General features: G+C 39.1%; 1 protein-coding gene across 4 annotated transcripts in view; it reads left to right on the plus strand.

Annotated features, from left to right (window-relative positions):
* The window catches only part of Astn2 (astrotactin 2), a 979,028-nt gene that overhangs the window by 801,571 nt on the left and 150,292 nt on the right, over positions 1-27,165 (plus strand). For all 4 annotated transcript variants that reach the window (XM_048459341.3, XM_085686116.2, XM_085686117.2 and 1 more), the window contains 2 exons: positions 7,743-7,876; positions 9,453-9,601. In XM_048459341.3, coding sequence (XP_048315298.3) covers positions 7,743-7,876; positions 9,453-9,601 — 283 coding nt within the window. The remainder of the gene's footprint in view (positions 1-7,742; positions 7,877-9,452; positions 9,602-27,165) is intronic.

A 27,165-nucleotide genomic window follows, 5' to 3' on the forward strand; every position in this document is an offset into this window, starting at 1 on the left:
ATTCCAACTTTCTTCAGAAAATATTTTAACTTTATAACTTTTATAGCATATAAGCCACCTATAAATGGCTTCAATAACTAGTCCTTTCATTAGCTAGATTAATTAGACTCTTAGTTACATTTCTCCTTGCTGTGACAAAATATCTAACACAAGCATCTGAAAGAAGAAGGTATTTATTTGGTTCATAGTTGGCAGGGATAAAGTCTACTGTGGTGGAGAAGTGATATTCACACCAGATGACGTTAATGGCATCATCTGGGCACTAACAAGTCAGAGTACCTACACACCAGTTTTGTCACTGGCAGCACACACAGCCTTTCCTCGGGTCTGAGGCACTCCACGCTTGCATCTTTCCTCCGTGGACATCACCAAAGCCATGTGGACTCCACTACCACTTAAGACCATTTCACACAATATTCTCAGCGGTGTGGTCTTCCCGCCTCCTTTCAGAATGGTTCATTAAGCTTTGTTATAGCATTTTAGGACTTCTGTAGACAACAGGCTAGAGCTTTCAAAGTTTCACTACAAACCAACTCTAAAGACTTAAAAAGTCAACTGCTAAGTTTGTCACAGCAGTGACCCTTGGTACCAGATTTTTGAATTGATTAGTTTTCTTATTTTTGTGACAAAAATACTCAACAAGAGCAGCTTAAAGCAGGAGGGATTTATTTGGACTCACAGTTTGAAGGGATGCAATTCAGTGTGGTTGACAGGCCCAGTGGTGAAACAAGAGGTAGTTTGTCACACTGTATCCTCAGTGAGGAAGCAGAAAGAAGTGAATGCAAGCATTCAGCTCCTTCCACTTTTCTTCAGTTTGGGACCCCAAATTCATGTGTGGTGCCACCCACATTCAAAGTGGGCCTTTTGCCTTCAGTTTAATTCTTGACAGAGAGTCATATTCCAATTCTATGTCATTTAATATCTATCTTGGAGCCCTCTGTGTGCCTGGTTCTTTTTATATTAGAGCTGGGGACATATACATTACTCATATTTATGACTTTGAATAAAATATTTCACTATTTGGTAGGTGAGAACAGTAGTAGATCATTGAATTGTAATGAGATAGGAAATTTATAAAATTTGAATGAGAAAAAGTAAAAGAAAGGAATGTGTCAAAGTATACTCAGTTGAACAAAGGTAGCAGAGAAGACGATGTAGGGAATGGGCCAAGAAAATGCTTCTGGCTATGAACGAGTCATTTCCCTAAGAAGTGGGGTGCTTTGGGTCACAGAGTGTGAACAATAGGAAATGGGCAAAAGAAGAGACACAGTTGATGCTGAATCTCAAGTTCATTAGAAGAGGCTTTATCTGGAAAATAGTAGGAATTTTGAAGAGGTTCAAGCAAGAAGACGGGGGTATTAGTGATACTTCAGAAAGCTCTGAGAGATGTGAAGCAGTATGTGAATTTGTAGCTTGGAATCTAGTTCAGAGGCTGTGACTATTGCCTACAGAAGAGGCATGACTACCTTACTAGGGGAGATGTTCATGAGACCAATGAAGGAAGACTGGTTTGAGATAAAGAAAGAAGCTCCGACCTTTGGATATAGACACTGAACTGTCATGCATGAGACAAGCGTTCTTTGGGAAGAAGAGGGCCACAAACATTTTCTTTTCTTTTCCTGTTTTTGATTTGGTTTGTTTCCTTCAACATTCCACATAAAATTTTAAATCAATTCAACAAACACCTACTGATTTATATTACATGTTAGTTACTGCGTTAGGAAGTGAAATGGAGGCACAGGATGGAAAGATAATAGATTGTTTTGTTCCATTAAGCTTTTCCCTTCCTTATTTGGCAAGACCTGGGCAGCCACGGGACCAAGCATCTTACTAGACAGATATCACAGTGCATGAGCAAGGACGGAGGGGTCAGGTCTCACTTTGGAGTCTTACATAATCCTCTCAAAATCAAAAATAACTCACTTGTTGTCAACAACAAATACCAATTTTTATTGTGAAAATGCAGTCATAAAAATACAGCTATTGGAAGTACAGAAAATGGAATTTAATTCATGAACTTAATGGCATTCTGTGTACATTGTACTAAATATCTTAATGAAACACAGATTGTTTACTTAGAGTCTAAGATCCCAAAGCATTGTCAGCTTTAAAGTTGGAAAGTCCTTTTCTTTGTCTTCCCACAGCCTCCTGTGTACATGAATTCACAACATTTGAACCATAGTCAGTTTAATTCTCTGTGTGTTCTCTTTACCATTAAACCATGAGTCCTTTGAAGTTAGCCACTGGGTCTTTTTCATCCCTTTCTTAAATTTTAGCCAGTAAGTGGTAAGGTATAAGAAGTTTAGTGATTTTTACTGAATTTAATTAAATCACCAATAATGTATCATTGTTTCCTTCATTTTGCACACGGAGAAATTGAAGCTTAACAAGAGGAATCTCTTAGGCAAGTTCAAATAAGAAAGTAACAATAGTGTTAGAAATAAATCCTAGTTTATTTTGATTGCTTAACATTTCTGTGGCTGCTTTTCTTCTCCTGCTCAACTTGGTTTACTAACTAATTAGCTTGAACTTGGAAGCATTTATGAGTTCTGGAAATTCAACTCGTCTTTGTTATGAAAACCAATGACCATGCTAAAGTTGATCCCCTCAAAAGCAAGGAGTCAGATTGCCTCCAGTACACATGCTCATTTATTTCTGAACACACACACACACACACACACGCACACACACACACACACGTAGTACAAGCACACTTCCACAAACATATAAACATATGATTCAAAACAGAGAAACTAAAATTAGATTCTGGATGAAATCCTGTCATTTATTGTTCTGGGTGACCTAGGATGTTTACTGGGACAGAATTCCAACGGATTTCAGTTTTTCATGCTCCTTCCTTCCCTATGCTCTTCAATAGAAAATGCATTGCAGAGGGTAATTTTGAGCATGAAAGGAGGGGAATGATTTTTTTTTAATCACTGAGAAGATCTGTCACCTTGCAGTAACGAGCTATGCTTTCAGGGTCACTGTATCTGTATCTGTAAATGGATTAGATTAGATGATTAACAGACAAAGTCCTGTAAAGCTGGAACATCCTATGCTTCCTTTCCCCTGGGATCAAGTTGGACTGTGGATGGAGTGTTGCAAGGGCTGAAGATGCAAGGCAGAGTGATCCCGCGCTGACACAGTGCTGGCTCCTGCTGCCTTGCAAGAGCTCCCTGTTTGATGTCAGCCTTTTATCAGTGTCTGTTTGTGCTCTCTTCAGGGCTTGCCTGGCCATTGAACCAGTCCCCATTCTGTTCCCAGCATTCTGGGAAGCAGCCAGGGGATGTGGAGACTCACAGGCAGGATTTCTTCCCCAAAACTGCCTAGATGGTGAAATTCACCAAGTCCAGAGAGATTTCCTGTTTTGTTTTCTACAAGCTCAGTTTCCTATTGATGACAAAAACCACTCATGTGTTCACCTCTGTGTGTGTGTGCATGTGCATGTGTAAGAGTGTACACACATACAAATACACAGCTAGAGAGAGGGAGAGAAAGAGAGAAAAGCTCACACACACAAAACAAGATGTTATCTGTCCACACTGGACTCCAACACAGTATTACCATCTGGGCCACTTTCTCCCATGGCCCTAGATTTCACTACTGTGGTAATTAACCTTTGAGCTCTGTTTGAATTTACTGAACCTGGTAGCTAATCCCACTGATCTTCATGTTTGAACCAAAAAGAGCTGCACTTTTGTACATGATGGAAGTATAGACTTGCATTCTGCTTGCATCATTTTCTTGCTGTGTGGTCTTGGAAAATTGCTTCATGCCCAGATTCCTAGTCTTTTCATCTGTAAATATAGGTTGTATTATATAGCTTTCAGAGCTGTTATGGAGATTACATTTTTAAAATACTTTTTTATTTTTTTTGAAATTACAATATAATTATTTCCCCTTTTCCTTTTCTCCCTTCATTTTCTCTCATGTACCTCTGCCCTTGCTCTTTCTCTAATTTATGGCCTTCTATTTTTTTAATTGTTGTTACACACACACACACACACACACACACACACACACACTTTTAAAAAAGGAAATACAACCTTCTTAGTCTATGTTATGTTACCTGTGTATATATGATCATAGGGCCAACCACTTGATATTAGATAACCAATTTTGGGTGGTTCTTCCTTGTGGAAGACCATTTCTCCACAATTAAAATTCTCTACTTGCCAGTAATTCTTTGTCTAGGTTTGGGAGCCTGTAAGCTTTTCCCTTCCTTGTTAGTATGTTAGCTGGGATCATCATTATGGCTTCTTAAGGCATTCTTCCTGTTCCCTTACCTTCCTTCTACTTATGTATTTTTCTCCCTTCTCCCCACAAATCCTCCCACACATTTCCCCAATTTTGCTCTTCAGTTTCTGCTCCTTGTTATTCCCCTCTATTGCTCCCCTTCATAATAAACCCATTTTTGCTTTTTTGGTTTTTGTAGTTACTCCAGGTTGTATACACACATCTAAAAACTTGGGGGCTAAAATCGCAGAGGAAAGAAACCATTTGCTGTTTGTCTTTATGAGTCTACATTACCTAACTCAATATGATCTTTTCTACTTCTCTACATTTACGTTCATATTTCACGATTTTAATTTTTTTTTAACTTCTGAATAGTATTCCATTGCATACATATACCCCATTTGGTTATCTATTTATCAGTTGAAGGACATTCAGGTTTGTTTCCATTTCCTAGATCTTGTCCATGAAGTGACAGTGAGCCTGGCTGAGCTGATATCTAAGGTGTAGGATGTCCAGTCTTTGGGGCATATACCTGGACCATATGGTAGATTTATTTTTAACTTTTGAATGTTTTCCCAGCTAATTTCTAGAGCGGGAGCAATTTTTGAGCCCTCCAGGAGTGTGACTGAAGGTCCCTTTCTCTCTTCCTCCCCAGTATTTGCTCTCAGCTGCTTTGTTGAGTTTTGTTATTATGTCTGGTGTAGGACAAAGTCTCGGAATTCTTTTGATTTGTGTTTCCCTAATTGATAAGGATGATAAACCCTCTTCAAAGACATTTCTTTGCTATTTTTTTTTCTTTTGAGAATTTTTCTGTTCAGATTCCAACCCAAATTTTGAATGGATATTTTGGGTGTTTGTTTGTTTGTTTGCTTGATTATTTTGATTTTTCGCTCTTTGCTGTTTATTTTGGACTCGGAAGTGGGGCATGTCATAAATATTAGCTTTTGTTACAGTTCTTCTTTGTGCCCTTGGATATACACTGGACTCAGGAGAAATTGGTTAATGCATTCATTTCTAGCAGAAGATATTGGCAAAAACACTAGAAAGATTCATTGGAGGTTTCCTGTTTAGGTCTCTGGGAAAAGAAGGATGGAGACTTAAACACAGCATTCTTGATACATACCTCCTCCTTCCAGATCCTTGGTTCTCCACTTGTGGGTCATGACCCTTTTGACAAACCTCTATCTCCAAAAAATTTACATTATGGTTCATAATAGTAGCAAAATTACAATTTTGAATCAGTAATAAAGCATTTTATGGTTGGGGGTCACCACAACATGAGGAACTGTATTAAAGGGTTACAGCATTAGGAAGGCTGAGAACCACTGACTGAGATCTATGTTCCTCAGAGGAGCTAAGGATGAAAAACCATACTTGCTGTATTTAAATATTCTGTTCCTGAGTATTTTGAATAATGCAGAATATAAAAAAGTGGCATCAGGTACACTGGTGATTGATATGCAAAATCCATTGTAAAGCATAGACAAAGTTACGTAAAAGGAGAAAAAACTCTTGTGGTTGGCCCAACATGTACTGGCAAAAGAGCAAAAGACCAACATTTTCTGGAGACCTTAAGTTTTTTTTTTTTCCTTTAAACACTGCCTGGTCCATTGTCTCTATCCCCTTATTGGCTAACTCTCACATATTGATTCAACCCATTTCTAATAATCTGTATGTCACTACGAGCTTGTGGCTTACTGGGAAAGATTCAGCATGTCTGACTTGTCAACTTCAGGAAGGGCAACTCTCTGACCCTGCTTTCTTCCTCCCAGAATTCAGTTCTGTATTCTCCGCCCATCTAAGGGCTTCCCTATCAAAGGCCAAGTTAGTTTCCTTTATTCAACCAATGAAAGCAACACATAGAAAGAAGAACTCTCCTACACCATTTCCCCTTTTTCTGTTTAAAGAAAAAGGAAGGCTTTAACTTTGATAAAGTTGAAGAATAAATAGATAGTTATAGTTTTCCTTAGTTATGATAAAAGATAAAGTAGATATAAATATTGTAACTGTAATTCTTGTTTAATAACTGTTTTGTTATATGTAATTTTACTATGTCAAAGAGACCTTATGCTTTTAGGAGTTGGATCCCACATTCTCCCCAGAACTGTGAAATGTTAGTGCAATGGAAGTGGCTTAAGCAGGGCATTTTCTCAAGTCCCAGACACATCATGTTGCTAGTATATTTCACACAAAACAAATATAACAAAAATGAAGCCAACACAGGAAAGACCTGAGACTGTAATACCTTCGGTGCTGGAAACTCCTTCTAAGTTCCTTTTTTCCACCTGATATTAATGATCAGTTTTTAAGTGACTGTTCATTTGTTCACTAAATACTAACTGAATCACAATAGGTCCTAGGAGAACACTCCTGGGAGGACAGTCTATCTTTTGCCCTTTGTAGCAATTAGGATTAGAATTTAAAGGGTAAGACAGATACAGAGTTATGATGATACAAATGACTTAGTGTCACGGTGTCCAAAAGAGCATGATTAGTCTTAGGTTTAAGGGAAAGTCTTATTTCCCCTTTTTTTGAGTTGGAGTTCAATGAAATGGAGAATTTCAGGCCAAAAAGAGGATATTTTTAAAAGAAAATGAGAAACATTAGAATTAAATAGACCAGTGACCATGATTTAAAACAAAGATAAGCAAAGCATGACCATGGGACTCACTCTACCCCACTGATTAGCATTGACAACGAAGTCTTTTTTGTAACATACTGTTCACTTAAAGTATAGTTGACACTGTTAGCAGACTACAAAAGTGGTATTAAGTAATTATAACAGAAACTATCTGATCACAAAGTTGAAAGTGATTACTTTATGACCTTATGCAGAGGTAGTTTGTTGCCTCCCAATTTAATAGATAGGAATTGACTACTGAGGGCAATTAGTGCTTCCATGAAAATAGATAATAATGTGTACTGAAGTTCCTAAGACTTGTATGAGATCAATCTAGAGAGGAGGCCAGGAACTTAAATAAGGAGTTTAGATGTAGTCCTGAAGACTGTGGGAAGCTTCATATTTTTAAGTAGGGCAGTGAGATAGTCAGATGCAGTATCTCTAGTAGGACAGGCTCTGGGGCAGGAAGCAGATGAGACTCAGTTTGTTTAAGATGGTGTAACCATAGTTGGGAGCCAGAGATTTGATCCAAGTTCTGATACTTACTACCTGTGAAGTTTAATTGCTTTGTGTGCTTCAGTTTTCCATATGTAAAATGAGAAATAAAAGTAATATTTACCACGTGGGGTTATTGTGAAGAGGATCTATGTTAATAGATAGAGAGCCAGAACCAAGAGAAGTTCCCAGCATGCTGCTAGCATTATGTCTCCATTATTCTGGACACTGGGAAATGAATATCTTGGGATGGGAAAACCTGAATGATAGGGCCACAAAGGTGTAAGCAGGCAGGCGTCTAGGACACTATGTTGGGTAACATCATGCCCATTGTCACTCCTTTATTGGTTGTCTCTATCACTGTGGCCCTTCTGTCATTCTGTTTCAGGCCTTCAAGAGTGCACTGATGAGTTCCTACTGGTGTTCAGGGAAAGGAGATGTGATCGACGACTGGTGCAGGTGTGACCTTAGTGCCTTTGATGCCAGTGGGCTTCCCAATTGCAGCCCGCTTCCACAGCCGGTGTAAGTATGTATGGCCCCTCTTCCTTTGCTTACCCCTTTCGATTGGCTCACACTTTAATACTATCTATCAGATGAGCCTATGATTTTCTTGTTAACAGGGTACATACCCAGATCATTAAAATATCTGGTGTTTCACTTCTCCTTTGGGAAAGAAGAAGTTCTTGGCATTAGAAATTGGCACATACCCTGAATTTGCAGTGCATGGTGTTGTTGGTAGTGGTGGTGGTGGTGGTGGTGTGTGTGTGGTGTTTTAAAATGATGTCTTCTCATCCATTTCTTCTTCCTGCGCTTACCCACTAAGCACTGTTCTGCTGGGCAATTGACTTGCCTTGCTAATGCCTACTTTGGCTTCCATAGCTACTGATATAAGAAACTATAGAACCTCTCTTATTTTATTCCGTTTTCAGACACTAATTCCATGTGTGTTGGTTCCTGGGTAATAAAATACCAAGGACAAAGATAGAGACTAACTGTAGCTGAAGGAGGCTGGTACCAATGTAGGAGAGACATATTAAAAGTACATAAGACATAGTTTAAAATTAAATTAAAAGCTAAAGAAAGACAAACTTGGTCATGGGGAGACTCGTGGGCATAATATTGGTAGAAGGGGATGTTAATAAAGAAAATATCTTTGAAGGGACCTTTGAATCACAACAGGAACAGTGAGCTGGGTAACAAGTGCTAAAAGTCTTTAGGTAGATGGAACAGCACAATAGAAGTACCTGACACCAGAAATTTGTTTGAGGAAGCAAAGAGAAGCCATCTTGTTTGGAGAAGTGTGCTTATGAAGAGGTGCTGCAAGGAGCCTGTATTGGCAACCAGAATGCCATAAAACATCTGTGTAGAGAAAGAGGACCCATAGTATAATACTGTCCTTGTAGATACAGTATAGTATAGTGAGTACAAAGAAAGAATCTGTCCCTAGAGTAGGCAAGGCTACCATGATGATCTTGTCTGTGTCTTGTTATATTACTCTGTGAAAATAGTTTCACTTTGGGGACCATACTTTCTCTACTTTGTGAAATGAGGAAAATACACACTATTGTCTCCAAGACCATTCCAGTAACAACATTCAACAATTCTCTTTCTTATTGCTTTGCAGAAGAATTTATTCCAAAAGTCCCTCTCTTTTTTTTTTTTGAGAGGGTATTAAGTACCAATTGGAGGTATTTGAGGGTATTAAAAGTTGACTGATTCATTCAGGATCTAAAGAGACTGGCAGAAAGACGGAAAGTACCTGTGCTTAGTCCTTGTCAATTTATTTCTATAAAATGAAACACCATTGAAATTATAGTTTAAATAAATCAAACAGCAACCAGTTTTCATTGAACACATACTGTGAGCATAGGTTAATTTATTGAATATTGTATTGCTTTTAAAAGGGAGCTTTGTGTATCTCTGATTTGTGGACAAAGACATAGAAGCCTTGAAAATTAAAGCAGTTTTAAGGTCATGCAAAGTTGTGATACCAGATGGCATCATGATTTGAACCTTGGATGAAACTTCTGCAAGTCTTTAGGGCCTCGAATTATACAAAATGGCAACTGAGCAACCTTGTTTGTCACTCCCCGATTAGGTTACGACTTTCTCCCACAGTGGAGCCTTCCAGCACTGTAGTTTCCCTAGAGTGGATCGATGTTCAGCCAGCAATCGGGACCAAAGTCTCTGACTATATTCTGCAGCACAAGAAAGTGGATGAGTACACAGACACTGACCTGTACACAGGTAAGAACATCTCCCTTTTTTTGGGTAGGGGGAGGGTAATAGTATGACAGAGGATGAAACCAGATTTTCTAATTTCTTTATGGACTTGGTGTCAACTGTCTTGAGAAGGCACTGAGAAGTTTTGTGTGATTTCGATTAAACAACAGCAGAAAGTTGAAGGCGGAAAGAGCTCATCTGACTTGGAAGTCACTTTAGTATGTGATTTGACGATTATTCTTTCTGAAGGGAATTTGATCTCTCTCTATGTGAGAAAGCCTACAGATCTTGGATTTGAAAACATTTCTACATAAATATACTCTTCTGGGACTGAGAATATTCAACCAATTGTCTGTCCTGGTGAGATGTGATGGGGACAGTCTTTATGAACTTGTGTTAGGGTTAAAGAGAACAAGATATGACGTAAACACGCAGGAACTTTGAGGAATGTGGATCTTAAGTGAGCTCCATTCAGCTCTCACTGAGAACATTAACTCTGTACTCTCCTATTTCCCTCACATTGCAAAGAAGATTTTGACTCTACTGTGAGTCTATGCTCTACACTTTGTTGAGACTTCCAGGCGTGCACTATGCTTTTCTAGTCAGAAAACTGATTGAGCATTTGCTTTCTGACCACACAGTAACCTACCTATCCTAGTCAGAATCTCCCTAAACTTCTCCAAATCTAAAGGGATTGGTGCTTTGCGCTTGTCTCATAGAGCATGAAACTGAGGTCAATCCAAGGATATTCATCCAGTGACATCTCCACAAGACCAGATAACAAAGCCAGAATTGAAAGATTAAAAATTTTTTTTATATTTCTTTTTTTTATTAAATTATAAAAGTTTCCATTTCAGCCCCTCCTCCCAACACCCTCCCACTCCCCCCACTCCCTCTCCTCCTCCCTCTCCATCCCCTAGAGCAGTCAGGGTTTCCTGCCCTGTGGGAAGTTCAAGTTCCTCCCCCCTCCCTCCAGGTCCAGGGAAGGTGAGAGTCCAAACAGACTGGATCGCCAAAATCCAGTATATACAGAGGAAGCAAGTCCCAGTGTCATTGTCAATGGCTTTTCAGAAAGGCTCCGGGCCAGCCACATTTAGAGAATCTGGTTGGATCACGTCCTCCTTCAGTCCCAGTCCAACAGGCCTTGGTGAACTCTCATTATATCAGTCCCCTTGTATCAGTGGGTGCTCGCATCCCTCGCAGTCCTGATTACTTTTTTTATTTTCTTCATCCTTCTGCTCCTCATTTGGACCGTGGAGTGCTCAGTTCGGTGTTCCAATATGGGTCTCCGTCTGTATCGCCATCCAACGTCGGATGAAGGTTTACTCTGTCCTTGCCTTCTTTGCTCACGTTCTCTTTCCTTCTGCCTCTCATTTGGACCTAGGGAGCTAGGTCCAGTGTTCCAACGTGGGTCTCCGCCTCTATCTCCATCCATCGCCAGATGAGGGTTCTATGGTGACATGCAAAATATTCATCAGTATGGTTGTGGGTCAAGGCCGGTTCAGGCACCCTCTCCTCTGTCCAGAGAAACATCTGGGGATCTCTCCTTAGACCTGGGATCCCATATATAATCAAGTCTCTTGTAAACCCTAAAATGATTCCCTTAGTTGAGGTATATACTTGCCTGATCCCATATCCATCCTTCCTCCCTCCCCCCATCCCAGTCCCCCGATCTTTCCCCATTCCTCCCCTACTCTCTTCTCTCTAACCCTCTCCCCTTCCAACAACCCTCCCACCCCCCCCCCCCCATGCACCCGAGGTTACCTGGGACTCTTGTCTATTTCCTACCTCCTGGCGGATAGCTAAATAATCTTCATCAGGTTCATCTTCTTATTTAGCTTCTCTAGGATCACGAATAATAGGCTCAAAGACCTTTAATTATGGTTAGAATCCACTTATGAGTGAATACATACCGTGTTCCTCTTTTTGGGTCTGGCTTACCTCACTCAGTAAAGCATTTTCTATTTCCATCCATTTGCATGCAAAATTCAAGATGTCATTGTTTTTTACCGCTGAGTAAAACTCTAATGTGTATATGTTCCACACCTTTTTTAACCATTCTTCTATTGAGGGGCACCTAGGCTGTTTCCAGGTTCTGGCTATTACAAATAGTGCTGCTATGAACATAGTTGAACAAATGCTTTTGTAGTATGTTAGGGAATCTCTAGGGTATATTCCCAAGAGTGGAATTGCTGGGTCCTGAGGGAGGTTGACTCCCAGTTTCCTGAGAAACCGCCACACTGATTTCCACAGTGGCTGCACAAGTTTGCATTCCCACCAACAATGGATGAGTGTTCCCCTCATTCCACATCCTCTCCAGCATAGGCTATCATTGGTGTTTTTGAGTTTGGCTGTTCTGACAGGTGTAAGATGATATCTCAAAGTTGTTTTGATTTGCATTTCCCTGATCGCTAAGGAGGTTGAGCATGACCTTAAGTGCTTTTTAGCCATTCGAAGTTCATCTGTTGTGAATTCTCTGTTCAGTTCAGTACCTCATTTTTTAATTGGGTTAATTAGAGTTTTAGTGTCTAGTTTCTTGAGTTCTTTGTATATTTTGGAGATCAGACCTTTGTCTGTTGAAGGGTTTGTGAAGATCTTTTCCCAGTCAGAAGGTAGCCTTTTTGTCTTACTGACAGTGTCCTTTGCTTTACAGAAGCTTCTCAGTTTCAGTAGGTCGCATTTATTTATTGTTTCTCTTATTGTCTGCGCTCCTGGGGTTCTGCTTAGGAAGTAGTCTCCTGTGCCTATATCTTGTAGGCTACTTCCCACTTTCTCTTCTATCAAGTTCAAAGTGGTCGAATTAATGGTGATGTCTTTAATCCATTTGGACCTGAGTTTTGTGCATGGTGATAGATATGGATCTATTTTCATTCTTCTACAGGTTGACATCCAGTTATGCCAGCACCATTGTTAAAGATGCTATCCTTCTTCCATTGTATAGCTTTAGCTCCCTTGTCAAAAATCAGGTGTTCATAAGTTTGTGGGTTAATACCCGGGTCTTCTATTCGATTCCATAGGTCGACTTCTCTGTTGTTATGCCAATACCAAGCTGTTTTCAATACTGTTGCTCTGTAATAGAGTTTGAAGTCAGGGATGGTAATGCCTCCAGAAGTTCCTTTATTGTATAAGATTGTTTTGGCTATCCTGGGTTTTTTGTTTTGCCATATAAACTTGATTATTGTTCTCTCAAGGTCTGTGAAGAAGTTTGATGGGATTTTGATGGGAATTGCATTGAATCTATAGATTGCTTTTGATAGAATTGCCATTTTTACTATGTTGATTCTCCCAATCCAAGAGCAGGGACGGGCTTTCCATTTTCTGGTATCCTCCTCAATTTCTTTCTTCAAAGACTTAAAGTTCTTGTCAAATAGGTCTTTCACTTCCTTGGTTAGAGTTACCCCCAAGATATTTTATGCTATTTGTGGCTATCATGAAAGGTGAGGTTTCTCTGATTTCCCTCTCTGCTTCTTTATCCTTTGTGTATAGGAGGGCTACCAATTTTTTGGAGTTGATCTTGTATCCTGCCACATTACTAAAGGTGTTTATCAACTGTAGGAGTTCTTTGGTAGAGTTTTTGGGGTCTCTTATGTACACTATCATATCGTCTGCAAATAACGAAAGTTTAACTTCATCTTTTCCAATTCGAATCCCCTTGATCCCCTTATGTTGTCTTATTGCTATTGCTAGAACTTCAAGCACTATATTGAAGAGGAATGGTGAGAGTGAACAGCCTTGTCGTGTTCCTGATTTTAGTGGAAAGGCTTTGAGTTTCTCTCCATTCAATTTGATGTTAGCTGACGGCTTGTTGTATATTGCTTTTATTATATTTAGGTATGATCCTTGTATCCCCAGTCTCTCCAACACCTTTATCATAAATGGGTGTTGAATTTTGTCAAATGCTTTTTCAGCATCCAATGAAATGATCATATGGTTTTTATCTTTCAGTTTATTTATATGATGGATTACATTGATAGATTTGCGCATGTTGAACCAACCCTGCATCTCTGGGATGAAGCCCACTTGATCATAATGGATAATTTTTCTAATGTATTCTTGGATTCGGTTTGCCAATATTTTATTGAGTATTTTTGCGTCAATGTTCATGAGTGAGATTGGTCTGTAATTCTCTTTCCTGGTTGTGTCTTTGTGTGGTTTTGGTATCAGGGTAACTGTAGCTTCATAAAAAGAGTTTGGCAAGGATTCTTCTGTTTCTATATTGTGAAATATATTAAGTAGTATAGGTATTAGCTCTTCCTGGAAGTTTTGGTAGAATTCTGCATTGAAACCATCTGGTCCTGGGCTTTTTTTGGTAGGGAGATTTTTAATAACAGCTTCTAATTCTTCACGACTGACAGGTCTATTTAGATTGTTCACCTGGTCTTGGTTCAACTTTGGTATATGGTACTTATCTAAAAAAAATGTCCATTTCTTTTACATTTTCCAACTTTGTGGCATATAAATTTTCGTAGTAAGATCTAATGATTCTCTGAATTTCCTCTGTGTCTGTGGTTATGTTCCCCTTTTCATTTCTGATCTTATTAATTTGCATGTTCTCTCTCTGCCGTTTGATTAATTTGGATAGGGGCTTGTCGATCTTGTTGATTTTCTCCAAGAACCAGTTTTTTAATTCATTGATTCTTTGGATTGTTTTCTGTATTTCTATTTTGTTGATTTCAGCCCTCAGTTTGATTATTTCCAGTCTTCTACTCCTCCTGGGTGAATCAGCTTCTTTTTTTTTCTAGAGCTTTCAAGTGTGCTGTTAAGTCTCCAATGTGTGCTTTCTCTGTTTTCTTTAATTGGGCACTTAGTGCTATGAACTTTCCTCTTAGCACTGCTTTCAAAGTGTCCCATAGGTTTGAGTATGTTGTGTCTTTATTTTCATTAAATTCAAGGAAGACTTTAATTTCTTTCTTTCTTCCTTGACCCAGGGGTGATTCAGTAGTTGACTGTTCAACTTCCATGAATTTGTTGGCTTCCTGGGGGTAGCACTGTTCTTGAATTTTAACTTTAATCCATGGTGGTCTGACAAGACACAGGTGGTTACTAATATTTTTTTGTATCTATGGAAGTTTGCTTTGTTACCCAGTATGTGGTCAATTTTCGAGAAGGTTCCATGAGCTGCAGAGAAGAAGGTATATTCTTTCCTATTTGGGTGGAATGTTCTATAGATGTCTGTTAAGTCCATTTGATTCAATACCTCCAATAATTCTCTTATTTCTCTGTTAGGTTTCTGTCTGATTGACCTGTCCATTGGTGAGAGAGGAGTGTTGAAGTCTCCTACTATTAGTGTGTGTGGTTTGATGACTGCCTTGAGTTCTAGAAGTGTTTCTTTTACATAAGTAGGAGGCTTTATATTAGGGGCGTAGATATTCAGGATTGAGACTTCCTCCTGATGAATTGTTCCTGTTATGAGTATAAAATGTCCATCTCCATCTCTTCTGATTGATTTTAGTTTGAAGTCAATTTTGTTGGAGATTAGAATGGCACACCTGCTTGTTTCTTAGGTCCGTTTGCTTGAAAAACCTTTTCCCAACCCTTTACTCTGAGTAGATGTCTGTCTTTGTGGTTGAGGTGTGTTTCTTGTAAACAGCAGAATATTGGATCCTGTTTTCGTATCCAGTCTCTTAGTCTGTGCCTTTTTATAGGTGAATTGAGTCCATTAATATTAAGTGATATTAATGACCAGTGGTTGCTGACTCCGGTTATTATTATTTTTTTTGTTTGATTAATAGAGTTTGTATGTGTCCCTTCTTTGAGTTAAGCTTGTGAAAGGTCGCTAGATGTCTGAGTTATTGTAAGAAGTGCTGGCAATGTTGGACTCCTTGGGTTGCGATTTTCCTTCTATTACTTTCTGTAAGGCTGGGTTTGTGGCTGCGAATTGTTTAAATTTGTTCTTATCCTGGAATATTTTGTTTTCTCCATTGATAGTGAATGATAGCTTGGCTGGGTATAGTAGTCTGGGCTTGCATCCATGGTCTCTTAGTTTCTGCAGTACCTCTATCCAGGACCTTCTGGCTTTCATGGTTTCCATAGAGAAGTCCAGTGTAAGTCTGATAGGTTTACCTTTATAAGTTACTTGCCCTTTTTCCTTTGCAGCTCTTAATATTCTTTCTTTAACCTGTATGTTTTGTGTTTTGATTATTATATGGCGAGGGGATTTTTTTTTGATCAAGCCTATTCGGTGTTCTGTATACTTCTTGAACCTTCATAGGAATATCATTCTTTAGCTTGGGAAAGTTTTCTTCTATAATTTTGTTGAATATATTTTCTGGTCCTTTGATCTGCAGTTCTTCTCCTTCTTCAATCCCTATTATTCTTAGATTTGGTTTTTTTATTGTGTCCCAGATTTCTTGAATGTTTTGTGATGAGAATTTGTTGGATTTGCTGGTTTTTTTTGATCAGAGCATTTATTTTTTCTATGGTATCTTCAGACTCTGAGATTCGTTCTTCCATCTCTTGTATCCTATTGGTTATGCTTGATTCTGTAGTCTCTGTTCTTTTACCTAGATTTTCCATATCCAGCCGGCCCTCGTTTTGTGTTTTCTTCATTGCCTCCATTTCAGTTTTCAATTCTTGAACTGTTTCCATTACCTGTTTGATGAAAGATTAAAATTTTAAAAAGTGTAAATTCTTGGTTATTCAGTTACATTAAAAATGCAAGAAGAAATGATTTAAATTTTTAAATCAATTGAATTCTCAACATCTACCATAAAGTATGGCATTCAATATTTGTGTATTTGTGGAATGAATAGATAACAAAGAGAAACACTTAATTGTTTCATTTTTGTTTTGGTCCTTTTTCCTGACCTCCTCCTCCTCCTCCTCCTCCTCCTCCTCCTCCTCCTTCTCCTCCTTCTCCTCTTTCTCCTCCTTCTCCTTCCTCCTTCTCCTCCTCCTCCTCCTTCTTCTTCTCCTTCTCCTTCTCCTTCTCCTTCTCCTTCTCCTTCTCCTTCTCCTTCTCCTTCTTCTTCTTCTTCTTCTTCTTCTTCTTCTTCTCCTCCTTCTCCTTCTCCTCCTTCTCCTCTTTCTCTTCCTTCTCCTCCTTCTCCTCCTCCTCCTTCTCCTCCTCCTCCTTCTTCTTCTCCCCCTCCTCTTTCTCCTTCTCCTTCATCATCTTCTTCTCCTTTGTCTTCTTCTTCTTTCTTATCTCCCTAACATTCCTTTGTGAGCCACTTTTTCTTTGAATACATTCAAGAAGGGAAGAATATGATAAACATAGTGAGGCCTAGATTGTAAATGACAGGAGAAAACTCATTGACTGGAACTTAATATTTTTATTTTTATAAGTAGCCTGCTGGAATTTGAGCTGCATGTATCTTTGCATATCATTGTTCTTTTATCCCCAAATGCTGCCGGCTTTTACTTTATATACATCAAATTTAGTTGGTTAGACCAATTGCATTTATTGTAAAATTGGTATGGCTAGGTTTTAGTTTATCATCCTGTTAATTGTTTTCTTTAACCTTACTGAGTATTTTATGTTTACTTCTTTTTGTCTATCTTCTTTTAAATAGTTTTTATGATCTCAGAATATCTTCTCTGTTGATTTACTAGCTGAGATACTTCCATTATTTTTGGTCTTGCCTTAAGTAAGAGCATCAACTTTTTTTTTACATTTTCAAAATTATATTTTTAGTAGACTTTTATTATTTTATACATGAGCACTGTATTTGCATCATTTTAACCTATATTTTACACCTTCCAATTTCTCTTAAGTCTTCCCCACTCCCTCCTAACTTTATGACCCTTTGTTCTTTATTATTCTCTCTCACACACACATACAGACACATACACACATAACATGCTGATTCCACTTACTATTATTTATATGCATATGCATTTATTGTTTCATAGTTAAGATTAAGTATCCCATCAAGTAGATTGTCTCTGGATAAAACTTGTTCTCACTCTATTAGCAGCCTTTAATTGGCTATAAAATTCATCTAGAGGTGGAGCTATGTGACATATGTCCATCCACATAGGAATATTAAATGGTGTTGCCATTGTTTAGGAGACAAATTTGTTAAGGTTTCATGACATATATTGGTCATTATTTTACACTGGGTACCCTGGTCCTCTGGCTCTGTATCATCTTTTTACCTTCTCTTTTATGTTGCTCCACGAGCCTTAGGTCTAGGAAGTGTGTTATACATACATTTATTTTTTATTTTTAGAGCAGAGAACCCATAGTCAGTTATTCTTTAAACTTTTCCTACTTTTGAATTTCCTTATTATTACTATTATTGATTTTTATTGAGCTCTACACTTTTCTCTGCTCTCATTCCTGCCTTTTCCCTCCACCCAGGTCCTCATGCTCCCAATTTACTTAGGAGATCTTGTCTTTTTCTACTTCCCATGTAGATTAGATCTATGTAAGTCTCTCTTAGGGTCCTCTTTGTTGTCTACGTTCTCTGGATTGTGATTTGTGGGCTGGTTTTCTTTGCTTTGTGTTTAGAAACCACTTATGAGTGAGTATATGTGATAATTGTCTTTCTGTGTCTGGATTACCTCACTCAAAATGATGTTTTATAGCTCCATCCATTTTCCTGCAAAATTCAAGATGTCATATTTTTTTTTTCTGTAAATGTACCACATTTTCCTTATCCATTCTTCAGTCGATGGGTATTTAGGTTGTTTCCAGGTTCTGGCTATGACAAGCAATGCTGCTATAACATAGTTGAGCACATGTCCTTGTGGCACCATTGAGTATCCTTTGGATATATACAAAAAGAGTGGTATTACTGGGTCGTGAGGAAGGTTGTTTCCTAATTTTCTGAGAAATCACCACACTGACATCCAAAGGGGCTGTACCAGCTTGCATTTCGCCCAGCAATGAAAGAGTATTCCCTTTACCCCACAACCTCTCCAGCATAAGTTATCATCAGTGTTTTTGAACTTGATCATTCTTACAGGTGTAAGATAGAATCAATCTCAGAGTTGTTTTGATTTGCATTTCTCTGACGGCTAAGGATGTTGAACATTTCCTTAAGTGTCTTTCAGCCATTTTATATTCCTCTGTTTAGAGTTCTCTGTTTAGGTCTGTACAACATTTTTTTTATTGGATTATGTGTTCTTTTGGTGTCCAATTTCTTCAATTTTTTGTATATTTTGGAGATCAGATCTCTGTCCGATGTAGGGCTAATAAATTTCTTTTCCCATTCTGTAGGCTGTCATTTTGTCTTATTGACCATGTCCTTTGCTTACAGAAGCTTTTCAGTTTTAGGAGGTCCCATTTATTAATTGTTTCTCTCAGAGTCTTTGCTACTGATGTTATATTTAGGAAGTGGTCTCCTGTGGCAATGCATTCAAGTGTACTTCCCACTTTCTCTTCTATAAGGTTTGGTGTGGCTGGCGTTATGTTGAGGTCATTGATACAAGATTAACTCAATAAAAAATTAGTAATTTTCCTGTACACAGATGATTAAAGAGTTGAAAAAAATCAGAGAAACAACACCCTTCACAATAGCCACTAATAACATAAGATATCTCTGAGTAACTCTAACCAAACAAGTGGAAGGTTTAAATCTTTGAAGAAAGAAATTGAAGAAGACAGCAGAAAGTGGAAAGATCTCCCATGCTCTTGGGTAGGTAGAATTAACATAGTAAAAATGGCAATCTTATCAAAAGCAATTTACAGACTCAATGCAATGCCCATCAAAATTCCAGCAAAATTTCTCACAGACCTTGAAAGAACAGAACTCAACTTCATATAAAAAAGCAAAAAACCCAGGACAACCAAAATAATCCTGTATAATAAAGAAACTTTTGGAGGCATCACAATCCCTGACTTCAAGCTCTACTACAGAGCTACAGTACAGAAAACAGCCTGGTATTGGCATAAAACAGAAAGGAGGACCAGTAGAACCAAATCAAAGACCTAGATATTAATCCATACACCTTCGAACACCTGATTTTTGACAAAGAAGCAAAAAAATGTCAAATGTAAAAAAGAAAGCATATTTAACAAGTGGTGCTGGCCTAAGTGTATGTAGAAGAATGAAAATAGACCCATATCTACTACCATGCACAAAACTCATTGTTCTTACCTTTTCTACTCATCTTTTCCTCTAATTGGTGTGTTTGGGGCTGTCCATGATTCTGCTGATTAATTAGGTGCCAATAAATCCAAGGCTCAGGTGGTTATTCCTTGTGGTACAGGCAGTGCCATGGTTCTAGGTACCTCATTGGTCTCTCCATGTTCCTGGACTTTGTAAGAATTCTCTAATCAGGGTGGTTGGAAGAGTTTACAATTTCATATAGTAGTTTGAAATCCTATCAACATGAATGAGAGGTCCATTTCCCTGCGTTCTATCCGGTATTGGTTGCTCGTCGCCGTTGTTTTCTTGATCCTAGCCATTTTAGTATGTACATCTATAATTGCTGAAGATGTGGAACACTTTTTACTCTTTCATATAGTTCACATCAATCAGTGATGCACTCTTTCTAATTTTGTTCTGGAAGATAACGTTGCTGGATATGATCTTCAGTGTTGATAAGTTTATTTTCTTATAACTTAAGTATGCTATTCATTTGTCTTCTTCTTTGCCTTATCCATGTGAGAACTGGACCATAACTCTTAGCCTGATTTTTCTTAATGTACATGGTAATTTTCTCTGGCAGCTTCTAAAATTCTCTTTATTATTCATTTTGAACAATTTCAGGATTTCTCCTGTCCGGCATTTATTGACCTTTCTTAGATGTGTGGGTTTATAATTTCATCACTTTGAGGAATCACTTCAGCCATTATTTTGTCAAATAGATTTTTTCTCTCCTCATTTTTCTTCGTTAGTGACTCCAATTGCATGTGTAAATAGCCACTTAACGGTGTTACTCGTCAGTGATCTTTGCTTTTTTTTTTTTACATTTTTTCTTTCCATGCTTCATTTGGATAATTTCTCATATCATTTCTAGTACTGTCTCTAAGGTTTAATCTGTTTTTAATTCTATCTAGTGAATTTTTGTCTTAGATTTCCATTTTATTTCTTGAAAGTTATGTCTGGAGATATTCACTATCTTTCTTGTTGGCTTATTTTGTTTTGTCGAGACAGATGTTCCCTATGAAGTCATACCTGGCCTTGAAATTTTAGTCATTTTCTTCATGCTTCTTGAATGATATTACAGGCATGCTTTCTCCAACATGGAGAACTATTTAATGGTTTTACATTTGATTATTTATCTGGGGGTGTGCACAGACTACTTGGGGATATATATATATATATGGAGAGAGAGAGAGATGGGGGGCAGAGGGCAGTGTGTTGTAGTTGTCTCTCCCTTTTATCACGTGAATTCTGGGCATCAATCTAGGGTCACCAGGCTTGGAGGAAATTGCCTTTATTCATATTACCCATGTGATATTTTTCACATGGAATTTAATTTTAAATTTCCTTTTTGCTCATTCTAACATCTGTATCAGCTTTGGGTTGGATTATTATTTCATTTTTGTACCTCATTACAGATTTCATTTTTCTTGCTTCCATTTTTATACCTGATCCCTCCTCACCTCGTGTGTGTATGTACAGTATTAATGTGTTCATAATGTGAAGGTCAGAAAAAAACTTTTAGGAGGCAGTTCTTTCCTTCCATTTTGTGTTATGGAAATAAAACTCAGATCACTGTACTTGTATGGCAAGTAGTTATACACTCTGATCCATCTTGCTGACCATACACTTGGTAATTTTTTCTTGGATGCCAAGCACTATGTTTTTTACCCTATTAAGTACTGGTTGTGCTCAATTTCTAATAAGAATTTGACTTTGACTTCTCGCTGGGTGATGGTGGCACACGCCTTTAATCCCAGCACTTGGAAGGCAGAGGCAGATGGATCTCTGGATATTTGTGAGTTCGAGGCCATCCTGGTCTACAAGTGCTTGATACAGGACAGGTTCCAAAAACCACAGAGAAAACCTGTCTCGAAAAACCAAAAAAAAAAATTGACTTCCATTTTAGAAGGCAGTTAAGCTATTGAGCAATGTCTCGTGGAGGTATGCAGTTATTCCTGTGGAAAGCAGAGACTCACATCATGGTGTCATCTTCAAAGGCGTCTCCTCTTCAGTTTTTGAGACAGTGTCTCCTTATGTGGGATTCACCTCTGTATGCTATCAATATGTTGTATTACCATTGGTTATTAAAGAATCTGTTTCAGCCAGTGGCTTAGTAAAGTAAAACCAGGCAGAAAATCTGAATAGAGATGTAGAGAGAAAGTAGGTAGAATGAAAGAGATGCCATGTAGCTACCGAAGAAGAAAGACGCCAGTTGCCAGCCAGAACCTTAGTAGGTTAATTTAAGATGAAGAGATAGCTAGAAATATGCTTAAGCTATTGGCCAAACATTATTACTAGTAATACAGATTCTGTGTGATTATTTTGGGTCTAGGCGGCTGGGAATGAACAAACAGCCTCCCACTACAGTCTCTCACTGAACCCGGAACTCAGTATTTCAGGTAGCTTGGCTGGCCAACAAGCCATTTGGAAGCTTCTATCTTCATACTGTGGTTGCCTGGATGTTGATGATGTTAACTTGGGCCCTCATGCTTGGATGGTAAGCACCTTTACCATGGATCCTGATCTCCAGCCCCATGGAGCAGTTTCTTTGGCTCAGCAGGTTAAACCATTTGCAGCCTGGTGACTTGAGGTCCCCTCCTGGCCACCATGTGATAGTTACGCTGCTGTGACAACATACCCAGAGAAAAGAATGAGATGGAAGGAAAAACAGAATTTGAAAGGAAGAAAGATTTATTTTGTCTAATATTTCAGAGGTTTCAGTTCCCTCCGTTGGCTCCATTGCTCTGGGCCTGACTGGGGTTTCCTGTGTGTGTGATGAGTTTGCTTACCTCATGGAACCACAAAAATGAGAGCAGGGCATGTGGGGGCAGTGATGAGGAAATAAGGACCAGATCTGTCAAGGACATGACCCCAGTGACCTGCTTTCTCCAACCATCCTCAACTCCTGGATTTCACCATCTTCTAATTATTTCTCAGATGATGATATATCAATGAATTAATATATGGATTAAGGCAGAGCTCCCAGGATTCATTCAGCTCTTAATGACTGGGTTCAGTAGCTGAAGACCATGCCTTCAACATAGAAGCTTTTATGCTCAGCAGTTTTTAACCTGTGGGTCCTGACCCCTTTGGGGGTTCAATGACCCTTTCAGAAGGGTTACCTAAGACCATCAGAAAATACAGATATTTACCATTTCTATAATAACAGTAGAAAATTATAGTGATGAAGTATCAAAGGAAGTAATTTTATTATAGTTGGGGGGTCACCATAACACGAGGAATTGTATTAAAAGGTCACAGCTTTAGGAAGGTTGAGAACCACCACTTTCGTTGGTGGCACTTAAAATTTGAACCATAATGCCTGGGAATAATGAACATGGCCCCAAATTTGAGTCCTCCAGCTTAATTGCATGACAATTATACTGAAGAACATAAACCCAAAAGAAGGACTAGGAATTTGGAAAAGATGGCATTTGGCTACAATTTTAGCTACTTCTCCCTTAGAGATCTAGTATGTGTCAATGTGTTTGCTAGGTCTCACGTTCCTCATATAGCGATTGGGGTAAACTATTTTGAAGATCAACTATATAGTGCAGTTCTCAGGGTAGAGTAGGTACTTAAAGATAGTTTCTTCTTTCTTATTTCCATGATTAGAGCAGGGAGACAGATCAGGATTGAAGGAAAGGAGGGGAAAAAGTAATGTGAAGAAGAAAACAACCAGAAAAAAGCTAAGACTTGTTGTGGAAAGAGACTTCAACACAGCTGGTCAGGTGCTGCCAAGATAGGGAATCCTGGGCGCTCACCTATGATCTTTGGATTTTTACAGCATCCAAGCTCAGTGCAGAGATTTTTTTTAATCAGAAGCCCATGTGTGTGCACATGCAGGTGTAGGTACACACACAGATCTTTCTCTCTCTTGCTCCTGCAAACACACATACCCTTTATGGCTGCCATCTGCTGCACACTCCTGTGAACGATTGGAATACACACCCTTTCGTCTGTCTCCTAGCCCTGCTTCTGTCGCCCCTCTAGGTTTGATGTCCTCTTTGTTTTCTTCAGACAAGTCATTTCTCTATGGGTCCCAGGACTCTGTTAGGAACGCCAAGCATAAGCCTCCTGTTCCAGTTCTTTTGAGCAGAAATAGGGCTTGTTTTGTGGGGTGGCTAAATTCCCCGCACGCTAATCTGTCATCAGTATTAAAAACAGACGTCTGGTTCTCCCATGCGGCCTCATCAGAGCAGTTGGCATGGGTTTCAGCCTCTCATGCAGGGTAGACATGTGTGGACTGGGGGAGTAAGAAGTGGGCTGAAGCACAAGCCAACTTAATGAGTCCAAATCCTCTCTTTGACCTACAGACACAGAGGAGAGGAATTTGGGGGGAGATTATGCACATCATGAGGTAGTGGTAGATCTCGGGTTTTGATTTCTTTCCTTGACCACCTCTATTCAGAGCCCAAGAGCCCATGTTATATCTGCTGGAGTTGTCTGTAATTGAGGAAAATCCTAGTGGCAGATCCAAATTAGAGACATCTGTATAGCTGGGCAGAATTGAAACTAGCTACCCGCTAGTCATTGGTGGTGGTGGTGGTGGGTTTTCTGATCTTTAAGTGGCAAGTCCCATCAGGATAGTTACTTTTTTGTTATATGTGTATCAGCTGCTGAGAATCCCATGCATTTGCAATAGGATAACCTTAAGCACGGAGTCCTCCTACCATGGTGTAAGGATTGAGATGAGAAGGGAACAGAATCACACTCCATTATAATCTCTGACTCCTCAGAGTGGCAATATCCCTACCATATACTTCCTTAAGGTATCTGCTGCTCACTTGATGAATTTTTTAAAAAGTAGAGGCTTTTGTCTTTCCTCATTGAATTCCTAGCTTCACCTCATTTGGTTCAGGACTGGAAGGTCAGCTGACTCTTGACTCTTGAAGCACCAGGCCCTTTCAGCCTACCATCTCCCCTCCTCAAAAGAGGCAGCAACATCTGAAGCTGGTCAGTGCCCCCTTTCTGTTCTGGAATCTGGGAGTCTGATGGGCCTTGTTCCGAGCAGATTGGTACCAGGCATCAGGTTTATCTCTTGCCAATTCTCAAGTCTTCTGATTCTCTCTCCTTTCCTTTCCTTTCCTTTCCTTTCCTTTCCTTTCCTTTCCTTTCCTTTCCTTTCCTTTCCTTTCCTTTCCTTTCCTTTCCTTTCCTTTCCTTTCCTTTCCTTTCCTTTCCTTTCTCTCTCTCTCTCTCTCTCTCTCTCTCTCTCTCTCTCTCTCTCTCTCTCTCTCTCTCTCTCCCTCTTTCCTTCTTTCTGTTTCTCACCTGGCTCCAATATGAATTGTTCATCTAGATTCAGATTTGGGTCAAGAAGTTTGAAACTGTGAGAAGCCACTGTTTCTCTTCTCAGCTCTTCACACATGTTCACTTTCTGTTGCCATTAAGCCTCATCCTCAACCGAGAAGACCCCTTTCTCTCTGTCATTTCCCCATAGATACTCTCACCAACCCATTCTGGACCTCACAGTAAAGTCTTTCTCAAGAGAGAGGAACATTTAGGAAAATGCTGCTGCAGTAGCAGAGAGGGGTGTGACAGCAGAGATGCAGCATTTACACTGAACGTATTTATGATAGTCTCGAGGAACTACCTAGAGCTCCTCAAACCGTGTGGGTTCTGCCTTAGCCATGCTTGTTGCTGAGGAAGCTGAAGGGGCTGTAAGCAGACTGGTGTCTGCTTGCCCTGAGCTAGGTTGAGGGAAACAATGTTCCTGGAGTCAGAACTCCACCCCTTTAGCTAAAATGGAACAGGGGTAGGCGCGGTGAGGGCGGCAAGTGAAATATGTTCTGCCGGGTGAGGCACAAAATGGCATGACTGCGAACATCTGGAGCTAATATTAGGGTCGCAATAATGAATGTTTTTGTCACTCCATCTGCTTTGTGAATGAGATATTTCTGAAGCCAAGAGCCTCCCAAAAGTAAAGGTATTTATATGTTAGAGAGTCTTAATTTTGTCCATTTTCCTCTACTACCAAGCTGACCTTCTTACCAAAGTTCTTTATAAGTCACAAAAGTCATTCATTCATTCCATTAACGGGATGGAATTTTCTGGTACAGGTACTTTGATGTATAGCAACACAGGATGATTCCCTTCCCCAGTGAGCTTATTGTCTACTAGGAGACAGAAATAATTCAGTGAAAAATGTCTGTGATAGCAAGACGGATGATGAGATATCTTTTATTGTATAAGATACAGAAAAGGGGTTTCAAACTCAGCACAGTGGGATTTGTAAAAGGTAGCCAATTGTTTGAGAATCTAGTTCCAGCAATTACTCATCAGAACCAAGTCCTTGTAAGATTTCCAGCCCCATGGGGATTTCCCACAGTCTTCTCAGGTATCCATTCCTGGTGCCATCTGTGGCCGTGCTGATCCTTAGTGTCATTTGCCTATTGCACAGAACAAGAGAATAAAACCTTTATTTCTCTGTGTCTTCACCAATATCTTCTTCCATGGCAAGTATGAGTAATGCCTGGAGGACACCCATCTTTCATACAAAAGACCTTTTCAAGGCTAAATCTATCTTCTCTTAAGTGTGAGACATTCAGATATCCTCTCAAAGGGAAAGACAAGCATATCCCCAACTTTGTCTTCCTGCTTCAACTAAAATTTGTTCTAAAAATACTTAAGATCTTGGTTTGGAGCTCTCTCTTCATGTTCATGTCATCCTAAGAGATGAATTCACGACACTTGTAGATGACCTTTTTAAATAAATGTTCTTGACCCACTCATTTCCAATGAACTTCCATTTAGTTTTTCTCGGCCAACCACTCCTAAGCCACATTGAAGTCTTTGTCCACACAGGATATTGTTCCATCAAAATTATCAGTTTCCACACCCAACTCTTTGATCATAATTTTTTAGCTTTTTTTGTAGATCACCCACTCCTATGATGCCTGCCCTTTGACTCATCAGTACTTGTCATATTTTTATATAATGACTTTGTCTATATGTCAGTTCCAACTTTGAAAAGTCACTTCCTTAACCATGGCAAAGTTCACAGTTTATATTTTAACTACTCTTCCCAACAAGCATCTGATTTCTCTCTTCATTCTATCTTTAACTGCACTGTGTCTTTTCTCTGTGATATTCAAACTGCTTGGGAAAAGCTTAGCGTCTAGGATTGGGTGCTTATATATCATTGCCCACCAATGTCAGCTGACCGCTCTGTGCCTCTGGTCAGTTTTTCCATGTTGCTCCTGCTCACTTAATTCCTCTCTTACCCATAAATGTATGACAGTCACTTTTTCATCACTTACATTTAAACAATTTAAATTTATAGGCACTATGGTGTGTGTTCTTCCTTCTTCTTCACACGATATAGATTTAATTGCCCTTTTAATAGCGTCTTTGTATCTTCAAAGATTCTTCGCTAACACCATATTTTCTCCATATATCCAGCATTTCCTTTAAGTATCTTATTTTATTTTTTAAAAGGAAAATAAACTATCTTGATTCATTTTACACACCATCTCAGTTCCCACACCCACCCCTCCTCCCACCTACCCACCCCACCCCTATCTACTCCTCAGAGAGGATAAGACA

This window comes from Myodes glareolus, chromosome 3 (genome assembly GCF_982192425.1).
Source record: "Myodes glareolus chromosome 3, mMyoGla1.1, whole genome shotgun sequence".
Lineage (NCBI taxonomy): Eukaryota > Metazoa > Chordata > Mammalia > Rodentia > Cricetidae > Myodes > Myodes glareolus.